Here is a 21289-nt window from a genome sequence, read left to right on the forward strand (position 1 = left end):
TTCATCGGCTGCTCCCAGTCCTGGCTGCACATTGGGAAGTTTTAAACCTGGTGCTGCCTGGGCCAATCCACTAGGAAGAGGGAAGTGGTTGAGGCACGGGTAGCAGCTGCAGTATTAGAGCCACGGGGACTCAGTTATAGCTGTGGAGAGCTGCTGGCACAGAATAATCATCTAGTTTCGACTTGCGTGAGTGTGCTTAATCGGGGAGAGTGAATTGGGCATTTTGAAAGCTTCGTTGGCCTTTGCTTCTGTAGTCACCAAGAACCTGCATTTTCACATTCCTGAATCCTGACTTTCAAAAGCCATAGGAAGAAAGACAAGATAGGGCCAGTGCTAGTTCACCTTAGGAGAGGTGAAGGCTGGGAGTATGCCCCTTCTTCCTCCTCCATCCCTGTGACTTGTGTCGTCAGTACAACACAAAGGTCACCTGTGTTCCTTGGCATCTGCCATCATATAAGAGTGTTGTTCAGACTCTGTGCACTTGGCCGTTTGAGTTGTCCTCTGCTGGCCTCCAGCCTGTTCTTGGTGTAAACTTTAGGTTCTATTCTGAAGTTTATTCAGGAGCTACCTGCTGAGCAGGCACTGTGTTCGGGACCCCGTGCGTGCTTGATTTACACTGCTGAGCGGTCAGTGTCTGCACCTCTGGGCTCCCTGTGGGAACAGTATTCAACAGGCAGCAGGACACTAGTGAGTTATGTAGGGTGCTAGAAGGTGCTAGGTAGTGGGAAAGTAAACCAGAGAGGGCACTGGGGCTTGGGGTAGATTGCAGTACAAATAGGGTGGTCAGGTTAGGTCCCTTGCAAGGCAGGTGGAGATTTAGACCTGGGAGAAGAGCATCCTAACAGGGCATGCAGTAAGCTGAGAGCACACCCTGGCATTGAAGGATAGCGAGGCGCTCCCTGGGACTACAGAGAAGAGAGAATGGGAGAAGAGATAGAGCGCTTGGTTATTCAGGGCTCTGTAAGCCACCTTGATAGCTTCGGGATCTACTCAGGTAAAACTAAGCACGTCACCAAGGCTTCTCATAGGAGAGATGTCATGATCTAACTGAGAGAGGACTCTGGCTGCTGTGTGACGGAGAAGGCCTCTCTCAACTGCCCTGGGCAGAAAATTCTGACAAGCTGTGGGCCTGTTAAATAGTGCAGGAGTAGCATCATGGCCTCCTTGCCATGATCACCCACTGTTGGTGACCCGGAGCTGTGTGACAGCATCCTATGAGTAATTAATCACATAAAGAAATCAAAGGCCTCAGCGGGTAGAGCTGGTCTTCTGGGAAAAGCTGTTTCCTTCACTCTGTGCTCTAATTCTGACAACAGTGCTAAAGCATCTTTCTCCATCCGTGGTGTGCGCTCCCGTGCTTTGGCCCCAGGACCAGCTTTTGTTTGACCACGCTTCTTCCTAGTCTTCCTGTGAGGTGAAGAAAGTTCTCATGGAAGCTGGGTGCTGGGTGAGATGGCCCATGCCTGTGAGCCCAACAAGAGACCGAGGCAGGAGGGCCCCGAAGTTGAGATGAGCCTGACCTTGTGATTAGTCCCTGCCTCAGAGAACTGGACGAGGTTTGGTTCAGAGTGACTCAGTGACCGAGGAGATGGGAAGAACGGTGGCCGTCTAACGTAACAAGAGAGATTGCATTGTGTGTGCACATGTACACACACACACGTGTGCACATACACACAAAGTATACATCTGTGAGTGAGTTGACCATTAAATTTTGTGTGCATGTGTGTGTGTGTGCGCGCGCACGTGTGTGAGTAAGCAGTAGTTTATTAAAAACTAATATGGAGGTTAAGCACAAGGTTAAGAGAAAGATGCTTAGGAAGAAAGCAAGATGCACCCAAGAGCATGGTGTGGGTTTGTGAAAGAAAAACGACAGTGACCTTGTAGGTTTCCTGTTGGGTTCTTTTGTTGCATGTGACTTTGTATTCACAGTTGTGGAGGAGGGCTTGTGTACATGTGTGTGTCTGTAGAGGCCCAGGGTTGATATCAGTATCTTATTTGGTCACTCTCTACTTTATATTTTGAGGCACAGTCTCTCCTTGAAGCTGAAACATGCCATTTTGACTGCTTTGGTTAGCCAGCTCTCACCGGTTATGCTGAGCTTACAGTCGGGTCACCATGCCTACCTAGCCTTGAACTCTGGTCCTGGTTTGTGGCAAAGACTTCACCCTGCCAAGCCATCTCCTCAGTTCCTGTCCTTGTGGTTTATGGAATGTAAGCTTATAGGGAAGAGAGGCATTGGGAAGGTGACTCTTCCATATACAATGTGAATTAGCTCAGGTGGTGCAGGGTCGAAGGTCTCCTGAGCAGGAGTGTTGTCTCCATCATACTGTAGTTGCCTAGCTCAGCAGTTACTAGTGCCCTAGAGAGCTGAGCAGAGATTAGTAAGTGGCCCCGGGTGCAGGGGAACCATTGGCAGAGCCAGGTGAGTTCTTTGCCACAACTGGCTCAGCCTAGGTGCTCTATTGTGTGCAAGACTTTAATGAGACTGACTGGAGGTAATGATTATATCTGGGGTTTGGGGTTTCTCTTGCTTATTGTTTTTAAATCCTTTTATATTACCTGAATAGCATGGTTGTTAGTGCTAACACATTGTCCCTGAACTTAATCCAAAGAAAGTATAGCGAAACTTCCTGCTAGCTGATGCAGCAGACAGGGGTGAGCTCCTTGTAGGTGGGAGCGGTGTATTCTCATTATTTTACCTGGAGTCAGGGTGGATTAGCCTCTCCTTCAGTTTGAGTTATGACTGGTTATACACTGTAGGTACTCAGTGGTTTTTAAAACCTCATACCAGGTTTAAAAACAAACATTAATTTGTACACTTGCAGACAAATCCTTGTAGTCCCTCTTGGCTTAATAGGGGAATGTGTCCTGAGAAAGACATCATCAGGTGAAGCCATCATCGCGTGAACATTGCGAGATGTGCCCACACAGACCCAGAGGGCATAGGTCAGTCACCTGATGCGGCCTTCCTGGGCAGTCACAGCACACAGGACGCAGGTGTAAGAGGCTGCCTGGAGCAGTTTTGCAATGAGCTTTCTTTTGTAAGTAGAAATAATAATAAAAACACAGTATAAGCGTGTAAACCAGCATCATTTATGACCACTTTCAAATAGTATATGCAGTGCACACGTGTGGGTAGTTCACCGACGGTAGTGCAGTGGGCCTGCTTATACCCGGGATCACTATGGCTTTGTGGTACACACGGAGGCATTGACAGACAACAGGCTTCTTCAGCTCCACCTCAGTCACTGTTCTATTACTGTGACAAGATGCCATGACCAAGCAACTCCTAGAAGAGAAAGCATTTAATTGGGGCTGGCCTACAGTGTCAGTTGGTCCATTATCAACATGGCAGTGTGCAGGCAGACACTGAGCAGTAGCTGAGAACTACGTCGTAGGCAGAGAGAAAGACTCTGGGCCTGGTTTGGGCTTTTTAAACCTCAAAGCCCATCCCCAGTGGCACACAAAGTCCGACAATGCCACGTCTCCTAATCCTTTTCATCTTTTCAGATAGTGCCACTTCCTGGTGCCTAAGTGGTCAAACATGAGCCCATAGAAACCATTCCTGTTAAAACCACCACGAGCTTCTCAGGGTCCTTTCGACCACTGCTGTACTGTATGGCAAGCTTAGGTTGACCCATATGTTATGCAGTATATGACCATACTAGAAGGATCTTCCTGACAAACATGACGTGTGTGCTGACGTACAATGGGGTTTCTGCTATTGGCTCTGTCAGTGTCTTGTTTCATCAGGAGTAACGTTCTCAGTGCATGCATTACTGATCCAAAAGGGATGACCTTTTGATGCTTGGGAGACAAACACATTCGGACTGTTGTATGTATAAGGCCCAGCTCCACACAGCCCACGACCAGGGGCAGCATTATCTGTGGCATTGAACTGCACCTGGGAGAAAACAGTGCCTAAAATACCCCTGGTGGCAGGAGCTACTGGGAAAATGGCTGAATGCACTGAACTCGAGGTCCGTTGTGCTTCCTAAGCTCTGCCCAACAGAAAGTCCCCAAACACCCTTGTATGGTGAAGGTCAGACTTGCAGGGACCCATAGGTTCCATTCAGCATTCAAGACTTCACCACAGATGGTCCAGGAAGTAGAGTGGGTGGAACCCATGCTCACACTGAGGGCACCTTTGAGGCTCTTCAGCCGCTTCAGTTTGCTTACCCCTTCCTCTGCTGTTATGCCTTAACTTTCCTCATCTAAACCCAGTCTGCAACTCAAGGAAGAGATCGAGATGAAGCCTCAGCTCCTTGCTCTGTTCCCCAGGCTCCCAATCAGAGCCTGGTCTACGGCTAGAAAACCAACCAATAGGGTCTGACATTTATAGTTTGGTAATACCCCTTATTTATGGGTCGCTGCCTTATGACAAACGTGACATGCTTTAAGTCCCTATCACCTCCCCTTTGAGGTTCCCAATAGTATCTCTCATCTGGAACATCAGAACGTCACGTTGTAAAGTACTTCACTTGAGGCAGGGCCTTGAACTTGGGTAGTACCTGTAAGAGCTGGGTAGAGTCTGGAACACTGTGTTCTGGCTCAGCCTTTTTGAGACGTACACATCATGGAGGAGGGTAGTACACACAACACCTTTGCAAGGTGTCAATTTTATGTTACGCTGTGTTCCTGTCCCTGGTTTCATAAGCTGAACACTGGCGAGTTCTGTGGAGGGCTTTTTTTGCACTGGTGGCTTCTGGATGTTACATTAGGTAGCACCATGGTAGGTGAAGAGTGGGTGGGGAACCAGCGAAGGAGCTGGTTGGTAGACTATCAAATGCTACAAAGTCGCTGCTCCACCCCCAGTGGGCAGAGAGCCTGGGCTCCCAGAGTGGGTAGAAGCAACTCTTCCACACAGCAGTCTTCCATTCCCCATTGCACATGAAATGGATGGATTGAGTATCTGTGAAATCACCTCCTAAATGATCATCTATTGCCTCCGCATGGTCTGAGTCAATGATCGCCTGGTAGAAGTTCCCGATCGCAGGTCAAGCTGGCCTTGTCATTGATGGAAAGAACGGAAAGAAGAAATGAGTGCCCACATACAGGGCCTCAGTTTCCACAGCTGCCTGAGATGTTCACCTGAGAAAGTAGATGTCTTATGCCTTTTACCCTTAAAACATTATATCATCATCATCATCACCATCATCACCATCACTGTCATCATCTACATAGCTCAGGCTAGCCTTGAACTTGATGCTCTTGCCTCAGTAACCCAAGTCCTGAGATTTCAGACATGTGTCACCACATCCAGCTCTATACATTTTTAAGAAGTGAAAGACGATTGAATAAAAATTTGAATCTAATGTCACAGAAAAATAAGGCATCAAGTTAGTGAGAGGAAGAATGGTCAGTGAGGAGGGTTCTAGTAGTCTGCCTATACCTGTGTAACTTTGGGAGCTCGGCTCTATGTCCCTGGATCCCCGCGTCCAGTTTCAGGGGCAGCATCCACTGAAATGGATGTCATGTAATCCCATAAAGCTGCACTGGAGTCCAACTTGAAACGTAACATTCAAGAACCCAAGATACGACCTGAGCACTCAGACTGTCCCTATCCGTGATGTCATTGGCTGTCCCGTGTGTACCAGAGCATAGTGAGCGAATGGGTTCTAAGTGGAGAGGATTGTAGGACATCCGTGAGGATCGGGAGAAACGGTGTGCCTCTCCGGTGTGGCCTTCAGGAGCGTCACACACAAAGCACTGGCCGCAGCTCTCTTCCAGGCACCCTGGAGGCCGCGCTGCTGACCACCCTGCTTTTCCCTCGTTTCCAAAGCTGGTTACGTACCGTGTCAGAGAGCCGGCTGCTTGGAGTCTTCACTGCCAACGTCTCCCACATACGAGTCTCAGTGGCTGTATTCTCGATGGCCAGCAGGCCTTCGAAGATTTTTCTGGCAGGCACTTCAGATTGAGGAGGTAGGACACACAGTAGGGCCTTTGTTCGACTAGTTCAGAGCTCTCCTTCATGATGGTGGGAAAGACGGTGCTCACTCCCAAGTGTAGTTGAGTCTTCATGCTGTGTGTGTGCAAGAGGAGGAAGACTTTCACCCTGACACACTTGTGAGTCTTCAGGCTGTGTGTACAAGAGGAGGAGAACGTTCACCCGGCACTCACTTGTGTCCTTGCCGCCTGCTGTCAGTCCCTGGTGCTTCATTCTCTGTAGTGAATAGTAGAGGGCGAGAAAAGTGTGATCTTACTCCGTCCTTGTAGGAGTGACTCTTGACTTCTGAGCGGCTCCCCCGTGTCGCAGGCAGAGAGCAGAGGTGCATTTCCCTGAATCTGTATCACAAGCCAAACCACATGGAGGGCCGAGTCCAAATGAGCCCAAGTAAGCATTGCTTTAATGATGTATTCAAGACTCCAAGCAGGGGTTCAGTGAGAGAATAAATAGGGTTTTATGATTTTATGGTTTGGTTTTGTTTTTTTTAGTATGCAGGGTCGTTTTGCTTCCATGTATGTTTACACCATGTGGGTCCAGTGCTCACAGAGGCCAGAAGACAGCATCAGGTCCTCTGGGACAAGACTTTCAGAGATGGTTGTGAACTGCCACTGGGTGCTGGGAATTGAACCCTGGTTCTCTAGAAGAACAGCCAGTGCTCTTGAACTGCTGAGCCATCTCTCCAGTGTCCTGTGTTGTTGTTGTTGTATTTTTTTTTGTCTGTCTGTCTTGTTTTTCCTAAACTCACCAGGGGGAAATGGAATATGCTATCATTCTAATGTAGACTCTTTTTCCTGGAACTGGTGACAGCACTTGTGACCTTTCTTAAAGGTTGTGGCATGGCCTAAGATTATCACTAAAAAGTGGGCGTGCTGTCTCCATGAACTTAGAAGTGCTTTGGCTGTGGTTCTCACAACATGTAAGTGGAGAAGACTGGTTCACGGAAAGAATATAAGAACACCTTAAAATACAGAGAGTGCTTGAACTTCCTGGGTGATGCCCAATATTTGCTGCTTTTCAGAAATAAAAACTAAAAAGTGAACAGGTGTTTAATAGGCCACATAGGTTAGGGGCTGTGGCCAAGGACATCCTTAGCATTTGAAGAATCTGTGCTGATAACACGCTCTGCTGGGTCTGGTTGGTTTTTGTTTGTTTTTGTTTCTAATGGCACCATTGTCTCCCATCTGTAATTCACTGGGCAGGTGGAACGGAGCCACATGTTTTGGGGATAAATTTAATACAGAGTTGTCCCTCTTTATCTGTGGTGTGGTTACCTGTAGTTAACAGACTACCCCAGAAGTTTTAGAAATAAATAGCTCCTGTTTTCAACCGGTGTGCTTTTCTGAGTGACAGGGTGGCGTATTGTACCATCTTGCCCAAGGAGGCAGGCTGACCTTGTGAGTGGCCCATCCCACACACTGCCACCTGCCCAGCCGTCACCAGTAGCCATCTTAACTGTCATTTGACTGCTGAGGTATTTGAGTGCCTGTGTTCACATGATCCCTACTTCGTTAATAATGGGTTCAGAGTCAGTACTAATGATGCTGGTTGTCCAGGCAATTGGGATGAACTGAAGAGAAGCCGTCCAGAATTCCTTGAGCGTCTTCTCCCATTGTCACCAGAGGAGTGAGTTCAGTACATGGAAATGTTGGGAGAGAGAGCAGCTGTCCCACAGAGCTCTTTTGAAAGGTGGATTTGATTTTTTTTTTTTCCTTTTTATTTGTGTTTGGTCCTTAGTGTGTGGGGGGCACTGTAGGCCTGCAGGACCAACAGCAGCCAGAAGAGGGTAACAGATCCCCTGAGTCTGAGGTTACAGAGGATTGTGTGCAACCATGTAATTGCTGGAAACCAACTGCAGTCTTTCATAAGAGCAGCCAGTACTCTTAACTGCTGAGCCATCTCTCCAGTCAGAAAATTATTACTGTGTTCTGCTTTAAATACTTGTTTTATTGTGGTTATTGTCTTAACTGTATCTAACTTATAAGTTAAACTGTATCATAAATATGTAATATGGACTGAGTGCCCCTGACCTAAATGCTTAGGACTGAGTTTCTCAGGTTTTTAGACTTTCTGCATTTTAGAATTCTTAAACACATGTATACAGGACATATGTTCTGGTTTGGTTTGGTTTGGTCTGGTCTGGTCTGTCTGTCTGTCTGTCTGTCTGTCTGTCTGTCTGTCCTGGTGTTCTATACACCTATGCATGCAACCTGGAGGTAATTTGGAACAATGTTGATTGCACCTTTGTTTTGGCAGTGTAAGAGTTCCCACTGAGGCATCATGGTGGTGCTGAGAAAGTTTAGGATTCTGAAGCATTTTAGTTTTCTAAGTTAGGACTGCTTAACTTGTTTAGGGAAAAACCACAGCAGTCTGCTCTGGTGCACCTGGGTCTTCACTGGTAAGCAGTGACTGCTCTTTTTATGCTTCCTGGCTGATTTCTTTTTCATTAAACCTTGCCCCTCCTGCATCCCTTCCTTCCTAGTCTAGTGTACAGTTTCAGCAGCTGAAGGGAAAGGACCTTCTCAGTAGGAGTAGTGTTCCCATGCCAGAAACCCGGGAGGCTGCAGGGTTTGGGGTTGGAGGAGATGGTTGCTAGCAAGTAAGAGAGATTTACATAATTCTTTCCTGTGAGCATGGCGTGCAGTTGGTGCCTGTGGGCAGAACTGTGAAGAACACTAGACCAGAAGATCCAGTGTGTAAAATGCCAACCAAGCCTTTTGAGCAACCCTCCATGCAGGCAGTCTGCTTTGAATAAACAAAAGTAGATTCTTTTCTCAATTGTATAAATGTGTCTCTGACTTCCTTAAAAATCTAAGCAGAGAGACATAATGAAGCCTCTGACAAGCTGACTGAGCCTCCATTGTTTATCAGAAAGCACCGAGCCCAGCTACCTCCAGCTTACTCCTAAACACGTGACTCATCGGGAACTTTTTAGTGTTTTAAAATTTAAGCATTTTAAATAAATATAAATGTATATATTTATATAAAATCTATTAAGAAAGAAAGAAGAAAAATATTCAAACACAGCAAATTCCAAGATGCATGAGGAGAGGAGGCTGAGAATCTCTTCTCAATCACCAGCTCTCTTGCTCAGCGACCATTGGTTTACAGACCAGCAGGCTGAGGCACTGTGGGGTTGGTTAGTCTGAGGTCATGCAGGTGGGCAGGGCCGTGAGAGAAAAGCTAGGGTTTGATGGGAAGCTCCGCCTCTTCCCGCTACTCTTTTTTTCTGACAATTTTACCTGTTAGCCTCAGAGCATTAAACACTATTCTGCTGGTTTTAAAATTGTAGCTGAATGTACATAGCATAAACTAATTTTTTAAAAAAAAATTAAAAAGGATGGTCATAGAAAAAACAAAGGTGCCCAAAGGTTTATAGTGTGTTGTAGGGTTGCATGCCCCTCTGCCTGGCTCCTTCCTGTGAGAAAGGAGGCATTGATCTCCGATGCACTTTGGGGTCACATGTCCCACCAGCTTGCCAATTTCGTGGGATGCCGAACTTATAGAATGGGGACACTTCTGAGTTACAGTTGAAATGACCCAGCCTCCAAGTTGTTTCCAGCAATAGAAGAGAGGCGCTGTGTCGGCCGCACAGTCCGCCTTTCTTTCCAGTCAGCCAGCACGTGCACACTCATGACAGGGGAAGTCCATGAGTCCTGGATATCCACAGCCCAAAGAGCAGGAGCTACCTGCTATGTGAGTGAACCTGTCCTCAGGTGCTGACGCCCTGAGAGCTGGGTGCACTGTCCCCAGGGCTGCAGGCTGCAGAAGCCTTAATCCCCTGTCTGATCCCAGTGCTGCCGACTGGAGCACTTGCTGGAGGCTGAGCTGAGGGGGCCTCTGCCTAGCTCTGTGAGCCAGTGAGCCTTAGAGGCCATGAGTCCTGAGCTTGGTCTCAGTCTATGTTCTGGGTGATCCTTTGATCGGTTTCAGACACTCTACCCCAGACCTTCCTCACTGTGACACAAGCACCGTGGGAACCTTGACGGAGGGTGGCTCCTCAGGAGCGAAATGATGTCATGCTCCTGTTTACACAGTAGTAATGCTTTCAAGCTGACATATAAAATGTTTAGGACTTTTAATCAACATCAACTATTAAAACACTGACGTCATAACTTGAAAATGGAGCCGTGGAATGGCATTTGTGTGTACTAGCCTGCTAGTTTTTCACCTTGACCCATATTCTGTTGCTTAGATTATTCAGAATTGCGAGACTATGCATTAGTCAACTTTGTATCGCTGTTAGAAAATGCCTGAGATGATCAACTTACAAGGCTCAGTTTACTTTGGCTCAAGGTTTCAATCTGTAGTTGATTAGCCTTGTTACTTTGGACCTGTCACTCCACAGTATATTATGGTGTGTGTCTGGAAATGACTATTCACCACTAGTGGCCGGGAAGCAAAAAAGACTGAAGAGGCCCACATCCCAGTGTCCCCTTCAGGGACATGCGCCCAGTGACCTTACTTCTTCTAAGTACGTTGTGTCTAAACTCTTTTACCAGCATGGTTAGAGGTGGAATTGAGGACAGAGCCTTTGCTTCTCACTGTAGTCATATTGACCACATTCATGATGTTTTCTCTTCAGACAGGAGCCAGGGCTTCAGCCTTCTCAACTCGCTGGCTGGAGCAAACCACCACATTGGATCAGCAGAGAGCTGTCACTCCGAGGTAAAGAATTTTCACCTCTTTGACTTTAATATCCTTGTTGTTACAGATCTTTACACATTCATAATTTCTCTCGCTTTCATTTAAGAGGCAGCAGAGATCTCAGCAGTTGAAGGGAGACTCTGAAATGTCCCGTCTGACCCCTGCTGAGGGAGTGCTAGTCCACCCCCTCGGCAGGTTTGCACTCAGGGATACCCTGCAAGGGCTTTTTGATTTTTCTTGTTGTGTTTTGTTTTGTTTTGCTAGAGTACTTTTTAACTATGCAAGGATAATCTTGCATAGAAAATAAAAATGATTTCTTTTCTATACTTGCTTACCAAGGTCCCGAGTGGGCTCTGCGTGAGCTGACAGTCCATTTCTACACCCTGTCCTCAGCAGCACCATTCTGAGGTCACTTGGTCAGCCTGCTGGACCCAGGTGCTGGGTGGAAGCCACCATCATCTCCCCAGACACTGAGCTATTCGTGTTCTATCAATGTTAGTTGTCTGTGCATACGTTCATGTTTACTTGTGTCTGTGCAGGTGCGTGTGTGTGTGTGTGTGTGTGTGTGTGTGTGTGTGTGTGTGTGTGTTTGGAAGCCACAGGACACCCTCAGGGGTCGTCATCCTAAGGAACACAAGCCATGTTCCTTTGAGACAGGGATTCTTACTAAGCCCAGAGCTCACCAATTAGGTCAGTCAGCCCTGTGGACCCTCCTGTCCCCGCCTCCCCAGGGTGTCACATTTGGCCTTTCTCTGTGGGTCCTGGGGACCCAACTCCAATCTGCATGCCCACCAGACATGTTCTTTCCTGACTGAGCTATCTCCCCAGCCCATACCATGGATCTTAAATGATGCAAGCACGTGCTAGCATTCTGTAGTCTTTCCTTGAAAACAGTTCAGCTGGGGCAGTGGCTTTGCAGCTGTTTGTGTTTGAATGAGACCTTGTTCGCGTGTGTCTCCTCCTTCAGGTTCTGTCAGTGCTTCTCCACAGCGAGCTGGGGGTGGAACGAGTAAACCCTTTTGGAATTCTAAGATCACTTCCCGTTAAATTGTTGCTTCCCTGTGTTTCCCCAGCAGCAGGAGCCATCGCCAGCAGCTGAGAGGACGGAGTCCCTCCCTGGCCATCGCAGTGGTGCATGTGGTTCAGCAGGCACACAGGCCGACAGCACTGTCGGTGAGTTCCTCCATGAGCTCCCCAGGGACAGAGACACGACTCAGACACACAGCCAGAAAGCACTGAGGGGAGAGTCCCTTTAAACACGGAGAAGAAGATGTATGGCGTGCCGCTGGGCATGAGCCCTCTGAGGAAGGGCAGACAGTGGCTTCCTCCTCCATTCTTTCAGCACGGTCTTGATTCAGATCATGTCGCCTCAGCCAGCCAGCCAGACGGTGGTCAGCTCTGCTTTCTGCAAGTCTCTCATGGGGTTTAACATTAGCCAGAGCTACTGGTGACCGGCATGTCACATGAGTGGAGTTAGACTCTTACACTTCTAAAGGATCTCTCCTGCCTCCATGTTATCTGGTTTTGGGGTTTTCAAAGAATATGTGTTATGGCCATGAAACCTGGACTTTGGTGAACCAGACACTGGCACCTACTTTGTCTTTACAAAGGCCAGCAAGCCAAGGAGTTTAGTGGACAGTAACCGTGGTGTACTTCTGAGGGGAGTGCTAGTGTTCTTGCTTTGTGAGCCATCAGGAGCCACGTGCAGTGCTAACTTCTTTAGACTGCAAGTGGTGGGGGCAGCCCTCCCAATCCCACACCCTTGGGACCAGCTCAACTGCAACCCACCTCAGCCAGGTCCAGCTCTACTGTGCTAGGATCCACACTCCCAAGTGCTGCAGGCATGAGGAGTGGGGCCAGTGCTCCTCCTGCTCTCAGGCCCTCTGGGCCAGCTCTCCCAGGATGCCCAGTCAAGGGGTAGGGCCAAGGTCTCCTTAAACTCTTCCTTTTAACTTTTTTTTAAAGCACAAAGTGACGCTGTCTTTATCTCTAGCTCAGTTACCATCTGTCTACACAGATAAATTAGAAATACGACCTTTGGCCTATACATCAATAGCCTACTTGGTGTTCACTGAATTAAGACACACTTATGACCCCAAGTGCACTTAAACAAATTGTATGGCAGTGTGGTAAATGAAAGGGATTTCTTCTTCTCTTCAAGGACTCTGTGGCCAAATAGAACTTCTAATAGTCAAGGCTGTGGCCATTAGAATACCATATAATTGGATTAAAGTAAAGACTGTACCTCAAGTAGTAATAGAGGCTTGAGAACATGATTCCTATGGTCTTTCGAGCAGGAATAAGGAATCTGCCCTCCCAGGGCTGTAGAAAAGCAGGATGTTCTGGTAAGTTAAAACATCCCATTGTGATGAGGTTATGGCTCGGTAGTGTAACTCGTTCATAGAGTGCCTACTATGCATGTACAAGGCTCCGGGCTTGATCGCTGGTGCTCCAGAAAAGGGCACAGGGAGACAAAGGAAGAAGAATGGATGGGCAAAGCTATGGATAGAAGAGAGGGGGTGAGGGATGGACAGAGCCACAGACAGAAGTGTACTAAGTGAGCTCCTCTCAGTCTTCTGTGTTCACTGCAGTGCTGGTGAAGAATGTTAGAAAATCAAGGAGCCTACACAAATGCAGACTCAACTCTGTGTCAGTGCTAAGGATCTGAGGAGCCCTGGATACTGGGTGGACAGGGAAGCCACTGTCACTGTGGAGGAAAGAATATGAAGGGGCTGGAGCGGACTGAGCAGTTAAGAGAGTGCAGTGCCCTATAGAAGTCCCAGGCGTGATTTCCAGCACCCTGACCTCAGCTTCAGGGAGATCTAAAGCCCTCTTCTGGTCTCTGCCAACACATATCCACTCACAGAAACACATGAATATGCACATAACTAAAACAATCTTTTGAAGTAATGTGCTGAGGCAGAAATGTTGAAGGATTTGTATTAAGAGTGTATTAAGCAAACATGGTTTAAAACAGCCCCACTTGTGGGTAGCTAGCTGGCATTTAGGTGAGTTCATTCTTAAACATAGGTTATTCTGTTTTCCTACCTACAAGTTGTAGACAATGATATCTGTCCTGATAGGCTTCGCTGTGGCCAGGCCATTGTAATAGTGGGTGTAGGCAGCATTGTACCCTGTCCCTGCTGAGTAGGGGAAGGCGCCTTTCAGAGCAAGTTGCTGGAACAAGTCGCAGCTCTAACTGGGAATGGTGTCCTCTGCTTTATCAGTGCCATAAGGATGAAGAGAGACGGCTCCTTCATAGGGAGGAGGCGCCAGCAGCCTAGCCGGGCGCAACCCATCGAGTGGCATGTGTCGACACTCAGCTGTTGCCCACGTGCACACAGAGAACGAGCACTGACTATACCTACCACGTGTAGAAGTAATCTGTGACCAACTCTGATTTCAGACCCCATGTTAGACCTGGATATTCAAGAATTAGCCAGCCTTACCACCGGAGGAGGGGATCTGGAGAACTTTGAGAGACTCTTTTCAAAGTTAAAAGAAATGAAAGGTAAGGATCTTGGCATGCCTCACGTGCTGTCCCACCATACCCCGAGTGTTCGAGTGCCAGAGCTCCTGTAGTTTATGTAGTAGGATCTCACTTTGTGATGGCTAGATTCGATCCTGAGCTCTGGGCTTGGGCACTTTAGCTGCTTAGGAGATTGGACCATTTTGTTGGTAAAAACATTCCCTGGGGAAAACTTCCTGTCTCCGTCCTCTTCTCCTCACTCTCAAGTTTTCTGAAGTGTGTCTCTCCCCTTTAGTGAGTCTCATTAACACAGCATCTGTCACATCCCCACAGCTCACTCATGTCCCATCTGGAAAACTTGGGAGATAGAGCTTCCTAATAGCGTGACGACTGCGCCATGAGCGTATGTCTCAGAAACCCATCCCACCTTCGAGTGTGAGCGCCCATGTGCTCCAGCTTCCCGTGTGCTAGTAGACAAATTCCTTAAGATGTATTTTCCCCCCTAGACAAGGCTGCGACGCTTCCTCATGAGCAAAGAAAGTTGCATGCAGAAAAGGTAAGAAGACCATCTGGTGCTTATGATCTGTAAGAGGTCTCAGCTGTGACGTGTACTGCGCCACAGGGCCTCAGTGTGAGCGTTGCACTAGGTACTCCGTCCAGCTGGGTGGTTACTTGTACAACAGTAACACAGTTGCTGCAGTCAGACTGCGCTATCTTCAGTGCATGTTACGTGACATGATACCTTCTCAAAGGTATCGTGCTTGCCTTCCTGTTAGGACAGGAAGCTCTTAGCTGTTTTGTTTGTTCATTACCAGAGCAACAAATGTTCTTGCCAGGAAACGGACATGATTGGTGACACCTCCTTTTATGTTCTGTGTCATCATTGATTTCTCCTGAGGTCAGCTGCGCGCTGGTGGCTTTGGTTCTGTCAGTAATGAAACCAAACATATCCCCACCCTTCACACAGCCCTGATTGCATCCAGAAGTCTGGGTCAAAGGCTGCTTGGGATTTAATGTGTGTTGTTGGAGGGGGAAAGTGTAGAATTGTAGACCTTAGTCAGTTTGGGTGTGGCACATGAAGTGACCTGAAGGTTAGCTGTTCCCAACCACCTGACCTTTGTCACGTGCTCCCCTCCACAGGTGGCCAAAGCTTTCTGGATGGCAATAGGAGGAGACCGAGATGAGATCGAGGGCCTTTCTTCGGATGACGAGCACTAAGTTCTGCCTGCTAGGTTTGACTGACACCGATGCCAGCACTGTGCGCCCCAAGTGCTTCCCTTCTCTGCTGGGTTCTGTTCTGCCAAGATTGCCATTAGCACGCTGGCCACCTGACTGTTTTTTGGGGTTCCCTTACCTGAGCTTTTAGAAAGGCGCTAGGGAGAAATCTTTGCTCCTGCCGCATAAGTGACTGAGGAGTGAAAGGACAGCATGGAAAGGACAGAGAGCACACTGTGATCCCAGCACCTGAGGGGCCGAGGCCAGCCTGGGCTCCGTAGGGAAGCCCGCTTCTGTGCTGGATTGCCAGCGTTCACACTGGCTGCAGGTCGGGCTTGTGCTATCTGCTGTGTACTGTCACTGGTCCACACCAAGAGCACAGCTCTGACCTAAGGTGAATGTTAATGACAAGAAAGGAGGCAGTTGTAGACCTAGTATGTGCCTCGGGGGTAGGGGAACAAGTGGCTCATGGGTTTGTCTCTTAGCAAGTCCTTACGGACATTTTTAAGTTAAGTGAGTTCCTGCCACAAAGAAGTAAAAGTCAGATGTGTAGCTGTAAGAAACAGAGGCAAAGGTCTCTTCCTCTGGGGAGTGTAAACCACCCGTCTCCCCAGCTGCTGGGTAAGGGCCCTTATTAGTGTAGTCATGTGTGGACCAGAGGAGCAGCAGTGTTGGTTCCAAGCACACTGCTGACACTGCAACAGTGTGCTCTGACAGGGTGCTCTCCCTGGCTGCCTAAGGTTCAACTCAAGTGTCCCCTTCATTCTGCTTGGAAGCAGAGATTACTGTCAAAGCACCAGTACCAAGCAGTGAAGGGACAGGTGAACCTTCCAACAGCCAGGTCCTGAGCTACCCCCATGCTTTACTTCCAGGGCTGCTGGCTCTACTACACTCCAGGGACAAGTCCCAAGGAAACCCTGTCCTTCCTCTTGTGTTTGAGTGGGTCAGCCCCAGGGGTGCACAAAGCAAAGTTTTAAAGGAAGACAGGGAAGTACAGCAAATAAAGGTCTAAAGGTCCTTATTCTGTCATTACAGACATATCTGTGAGGCAGGCAAGCGGGAGTCTTCTTTATGGTCGTCACTTTCTAAGCAGGTGCAGCCATGATGGTATTCATCGTGGGCTGAGAGCTGGTCCTTCCCTAATGTCAAACATGAGTTAGGTCATGACCAGAAACAAGATGCATCTGCTTGGGTACCACTTACAGGACTGAAACCTGCTTGGCCAGGCCAGAACCAGCACAGGGAGGAACCATGATCCTGGTGATGGTAGTATTCTAGAAACAGTGGGTGCTGGTTTGTTCTGGGTCCCTGTGCTCCACCCCCCACACACACTCTGATCTTATAATCTTGAGCTTGGGTTTACCATTACCCTTTCAGGGGGACTAATACTTTAAGGTGAGTGCATTAGTTAAGAAGGAAAATTAGGGAGGTTGGCTTGTGGGTTGCCAGAAAAGGTAGAACATGTTTGTTTGTTTTTAAAATGTGGAAGATTTTAGAAAAGTATGTTAGGTCACATGATTAGGGAAAAAAATTAGACTAGAAAAGGCCATGGACTTGATTCTGCTTACTAAAAACCAGGTAATTAAAAGATGATTTATTTATAAAGTCTGCTAATGTGTTTTGTTGTGTTTGTGGAAGAGGTGTAAGTTAGTGGACGCTTGGTGTCCTTTGTAGTAGACACACAGTCTGAAGAGTTTGTCAGCTGTAATGTTTCGGAATCTACTCTGTATGTGACGTCTCTGTATGTTCCCGAGCCGATGCTGTGCTAACAGGTGCTGATGCTGTGCTAACAGGTGCTGTCTAACTTTACATGCACATAAGTCCGAGCTCCAGAGGGGACTGAAGTAAGAAACCGGCTTTCTGTCTTAAACATCTCTTGTTTCTGTAACATAGTGCATGACACATAGTAGGCCCACAGCCTTTGTTGACAAGTACAGTCTGCTTGGTGGGAATGACCAGAGTCTGACGATCCAGGGGTTCTGGAAACTAGAGAAAGACAAGAGTCAAATTTTTCTTCTCTGAAACAATCATGTTATGTAATGATTTCAAAGTGATGAAGGCAAGGCTATTTTTATAATTTGAAAATATGGCAGAGAATGAGAAGGTTGACAGAACCAGCTGGCTTGCTCTCTATTTATAGAGCTTGGCCACAGCTGATCCAGAGATACTAAAGATTTGGGGAAGCCAGGCTTAAATAGAGGGGCAATGTAGAATGTGGTTCAAGGATCATAGGATATACACCAGGCCTTTGCTGAGAACCACTCAGGACTCGGGGAAGGTGTGTGCCCAGTGTCACCCTCCCACTGTGGAGAGGTGGGGAGGGACGTCTTTGACAGTTTATCACGTTCCTTGCGGATAGTCTTTTTTTAAACTTATATTTATGTGTATGGGTGTTTTGCCGTCTTTGCCTGCATGTATGTATGTATGTACACATGTGCACGGTGCCTGTGTTGCCAGAAGAGGGAGTCGGGTCGTCTGGGACTGGAATTACAGATGTGTGTGAGCTGCCATCTGGGTGCCATCCAGGTCCTCTGGAAGAGGAGCCAGTGCTCTTGGGATGGTCTCTTAACAATGGCCACTGAGAGAGCGTGAAGCCTGGCCCTTACCCTTGTGTGGTCTGCTGTAGCAAACAGGAGAGTCGTCGAGGAAGGCTAAGCTGTGGGCTCTGGGGACTGATTGGAGTGTGGGCGTTTGTGGCTGTTAAGCTAAATTTAGCAGAAGTCTCTCAAATGGACAGAGGTTCTGGTTCCTTAGTGCTCTGAAGGATGGAGAGCTTAAACAAGTGTGCTGACAACCAGACATGCTCTTCACACACACCCGTCACAGGGGACAGCTGAGTATTAGCTCATTGTCAAATGGTATCAGAGGCCTTCGGGGAGAGAAACTGGAAACATCTCCAGTGTTCTGAGTCTGGATGGGCTTTAGGGCTGCTCGGTCTGGAACTTGACATCCCCTTTGTGTATCTTGGAAGTGAAGTGATGCCACAGAGCAGAGGGCAAGCCTCTACTCAGTGTCCCACCCCACATCTCTGGAACACACACTCAAGTTTCATGTTCCCCACAGATCTGCTCTGAATCTTTACTGGGAGGGAAGTAGGTTCCAGTGTCGAGAAGCATCTTGCTTGGCTGTTGTTGTTCCTCTGATGTGTGGCATGAACAGTGAATGGCAGTCATGTGTTCCCGTCCCCAGAATGCTGGGCAGCCCCATTCCTGTGTCCTAGTGCTTGAACAGCGCCACTCCCCCCCATCTCTCCTTATGGAAAAGCACAGATTCAATCCTAGCTTCAAAATTATGACTGCACCTTTGGAATTCAAACTTGCTTGGCGTACGTGTGTGTATAGGGAGTGGAGGTCTTAAAACTTTTGAGTGTGCTATATTTACTTGTGTGTGTACACATGTGCCACTTGGTGTATGTGGAGGTCAGAGGACAACTTTAAGGAGTTTGTTCTCTCTTTTCACCATGTGGGTTCTTGAGACTTGAACTCAGGCCATCAGGCTTGGCAGCAGGCACCTTGACCCACTGAGCCATCTTGCTAGCCCTTTCTTTTGCTTTCGAGATGTAGTTTTGCCGTGTGTCTTATACTGGCCTTCAGCGTTCAGTCCCCTTGCCTCAGGTTCCTGAGAGCTCGGATGACAAGTGTACTGTGCCCATGTGTGTTCACCCAGAAACTGGGCAGCATTCAAGCTCAGCTTGCTACCCAGGAGCCTCTCTGCTGTCCTTGTGAAAGAAGCGGCCATCAGATGGCTTTAATGCAGCAGAGATGTGAGCTCACTGATGTCCAGGGTCTGTGCTTATGAGAATAACAGTGTTGGTTGGAAGAGATATTGATTTAACCTGAAGTTTAAGGACATGGACTGTATCAATGGCCCATCCTGGGAAATCTCCAGACAGTCATCATTAGCAAAGTTTGGATGCTTCAACTTGACTTTCTGCCCTGATGAGGCTGAAACCAAGACTCAGGAACCAGGTACATGGCCTGTGACTCTTGTTAGTGCCAGAGTCAGCATGAGCATGACAGAGGAGTCAGTCTTGAGGATGAAGTTTCTCTTCTCCTGGAGCTCAGACTTCAACTCAGATTTGAGCAAGAGACAAGCAAGACAAGGTCACATGACAGAAGGCCAAGCAGAATGGAAAGACAGTTGCAGCCAGCTTACACCACAGTTGTTTCCAAATGTGAGTCCAACTCAGAACAGGTTTCATCCCATATCTGATAAGTCCTGGGTGATCCTGACACTCCTGGGACGTGCTTTGAGAATCATGGGGAAGTCATGCTGGACTCCAGATAAAAGCAATAAAGAGTTTGTGTACATAGGTAAGTGGAGATGTGAAAATTCTCAAGGTAAGTCATGACATGAAACAAATATGCTTGCAAGTCCCAGGACAGTCCCCATCAGAAAAATGGCGGAGACGAGTCTGCCTGTCCCAAGGGACTGAGATGCTACAGGCAGAAAGGGTCTTCACCCGTTCCAGGAAGTTCTCTTAGCAGCAACCTTGTCCATGCATATCTGATCAGCACTGCACTGAAGATTGTCTGTGTGGACTCAACACTAACCCTGCCAAGCACTGGCACAGAGGTGGCCGCAAGCCTAGGGTAGAAGGTGTGAGGAGAAGGAACACAGGCAGGCATGCAGAGGATGGCAGTCCCCACCACTGCTGCACTGTGGAGAGAAAGGCAGTGAGGAAGGCCAGGGCTTCCATAGATGACATCGGAATCTTGGCTGGGGGCAGTGTTGTCTGGCTTTGAGATCCACCCATGTTTCTTTCCCTGACCCCTCACAAGGGGATCCCATGTGTTAAAGGCTGTCCTCGGCTCATGGCACTATTGGGAGCTGCAGGAACTTTTGAGACAGGCCTGACCACACAATCAGTGGGGCCCTGCCCCTGCTTTCTCCCCTACCTCTCATTACAGGCCCACAAATGACCTTGGGCCAAAAGGTCTAAGATGAAGAGCCAAAACAAAGCTTATTCTTTGAGGTATCTCTATAGAGACAGTTATGGCTGACACGGGCTGTGTGGACCATGAGGAGAGCAGGCTGGAGACCAGGATGGTGCTGTGGCAGGGTCGAGGCATTGAAGCAGCCACCATGGTGGTACGGAGAGAGCAGAGACTGGCGGTGGGAAGCCATGGATAAAGATGGCCTCTACTAGTCCAGTTCTGTACAGGAATGGTAATTTCTGTAATTAGGTCTTCTGACTGTGAACATGGGCAACTGGTGGGCCAGCAGGCCTCTGTCCCTGAGTTGGAAGCTCAGGGCTGATACAGGAGTCACTAGCATTTGTGTGGCTAGAAACCCTGAGGGCTGACAATTCATTATGAAGGACTGTTAAGAGGATACTTGTGATCTGGGAACACCAGACCATAAAGGAGATGTGAGCTCAGGAAGAAAGGCCGATCCAAGAAGAACTAGGAAGCCTCCCAGGGTAGGGTCTTTCCAAAGCGGCAGTTTGCTCAACTAGAGCCTCCGCATGGTGAGGGGTCAGGGAAGAGAAACACACGGAGCTGCTGGGCTCGGGGAGAAGCTGCGGAGAGCAGGGGCTGAATGGTGAGGAAGGCGGTATTTTGGTCATCTCCATCCACATCTGAGGTTGATAGACACTTCAGTCAGGATAGCAGCTCGTTTTGAATTCACAATGGCATCACAGAATGGCGCTACTTGTAATTTTTCGGCGTCTCTGGAAAGATAGAGTGGCATGGAAGACAGAGACAGTACAGCAGAGGACTGGGAGGGGAGCCCAGTGGAGGTGGGGCAGGAGGCAGGGGTAATGGACAATGGGTTCCAGAGTGTATCTATGACTGGCACCATATCTGGAGAACCCAGGGCCTCCTGTGGGGTGCCCTTTGGTAAGGAAGCAAGGGTGAGTATTACTGTAGGACAGTGGCAGTGGGGGTCAGGCCCAGTGTTGTGGTATTAGCGCCTGCTGAGCTTTGAAGCCCCCAGGACCTTGCTGGGGTTCTCTTTTAAATCCCTCTACCCAAAGACAGCAGCAGGGAATCAGACCGCGTGCTTCTGGC

General features: G+C 48.3%; 1 protein-coding gene across 2 annotated transcripts in view; it reads left to right on the top strand.

Moving 5' to 3' along the window:
* The window catches only part of Aagab (alpha and gamma adaptin binding protein), a 36951-nt gene extending 20068 nt beyond the window's left edge, over positions 1-16883 (top strand). The window contains exons 6-10 of one of the 2 annotated variants that reach the window (XM_028752352.1): positions 10530-10612; positions 11668-11764; positions 13998-14102; positions 14567-14616; positions 15201-16883. In XM_028752352.1, the coding sequence (XP_028608185.1) occupies positions 10530-10612; positions 11668-11764; positions 13998-14102; positions 14567-14616; positions 15201-15278 (413 nt within the window). In that variant the 3' untranslated portion in view covers positions 15279-16883. Of the gene's footprint in view, positions 1-10529; positions 10613-11664; positions 11765-13997; positions 14103-14566; positions 14617-15200 lie in introns of both variants that reach the window. The other variant, XM_028752351.1, reaches the window with a different exon arrangement.
* Positions 16884-21289: the final 4406 nt, after the last annotated feature.

This window comes from Grammomys surdaster, unplaced genomic scaffold (assembly GCF_004785775.1).
Source record: "Grammomys surdaster isolate TR1022 unplaced genomic scaffold, NIH_TR_1.0 125896, whole genome shotgun sequence".
NCBI lineage: Eukaryota > Metazoa > Chordata > Mammalia > Rodentia > Muridae > Grammomys > Grammomys surdaster.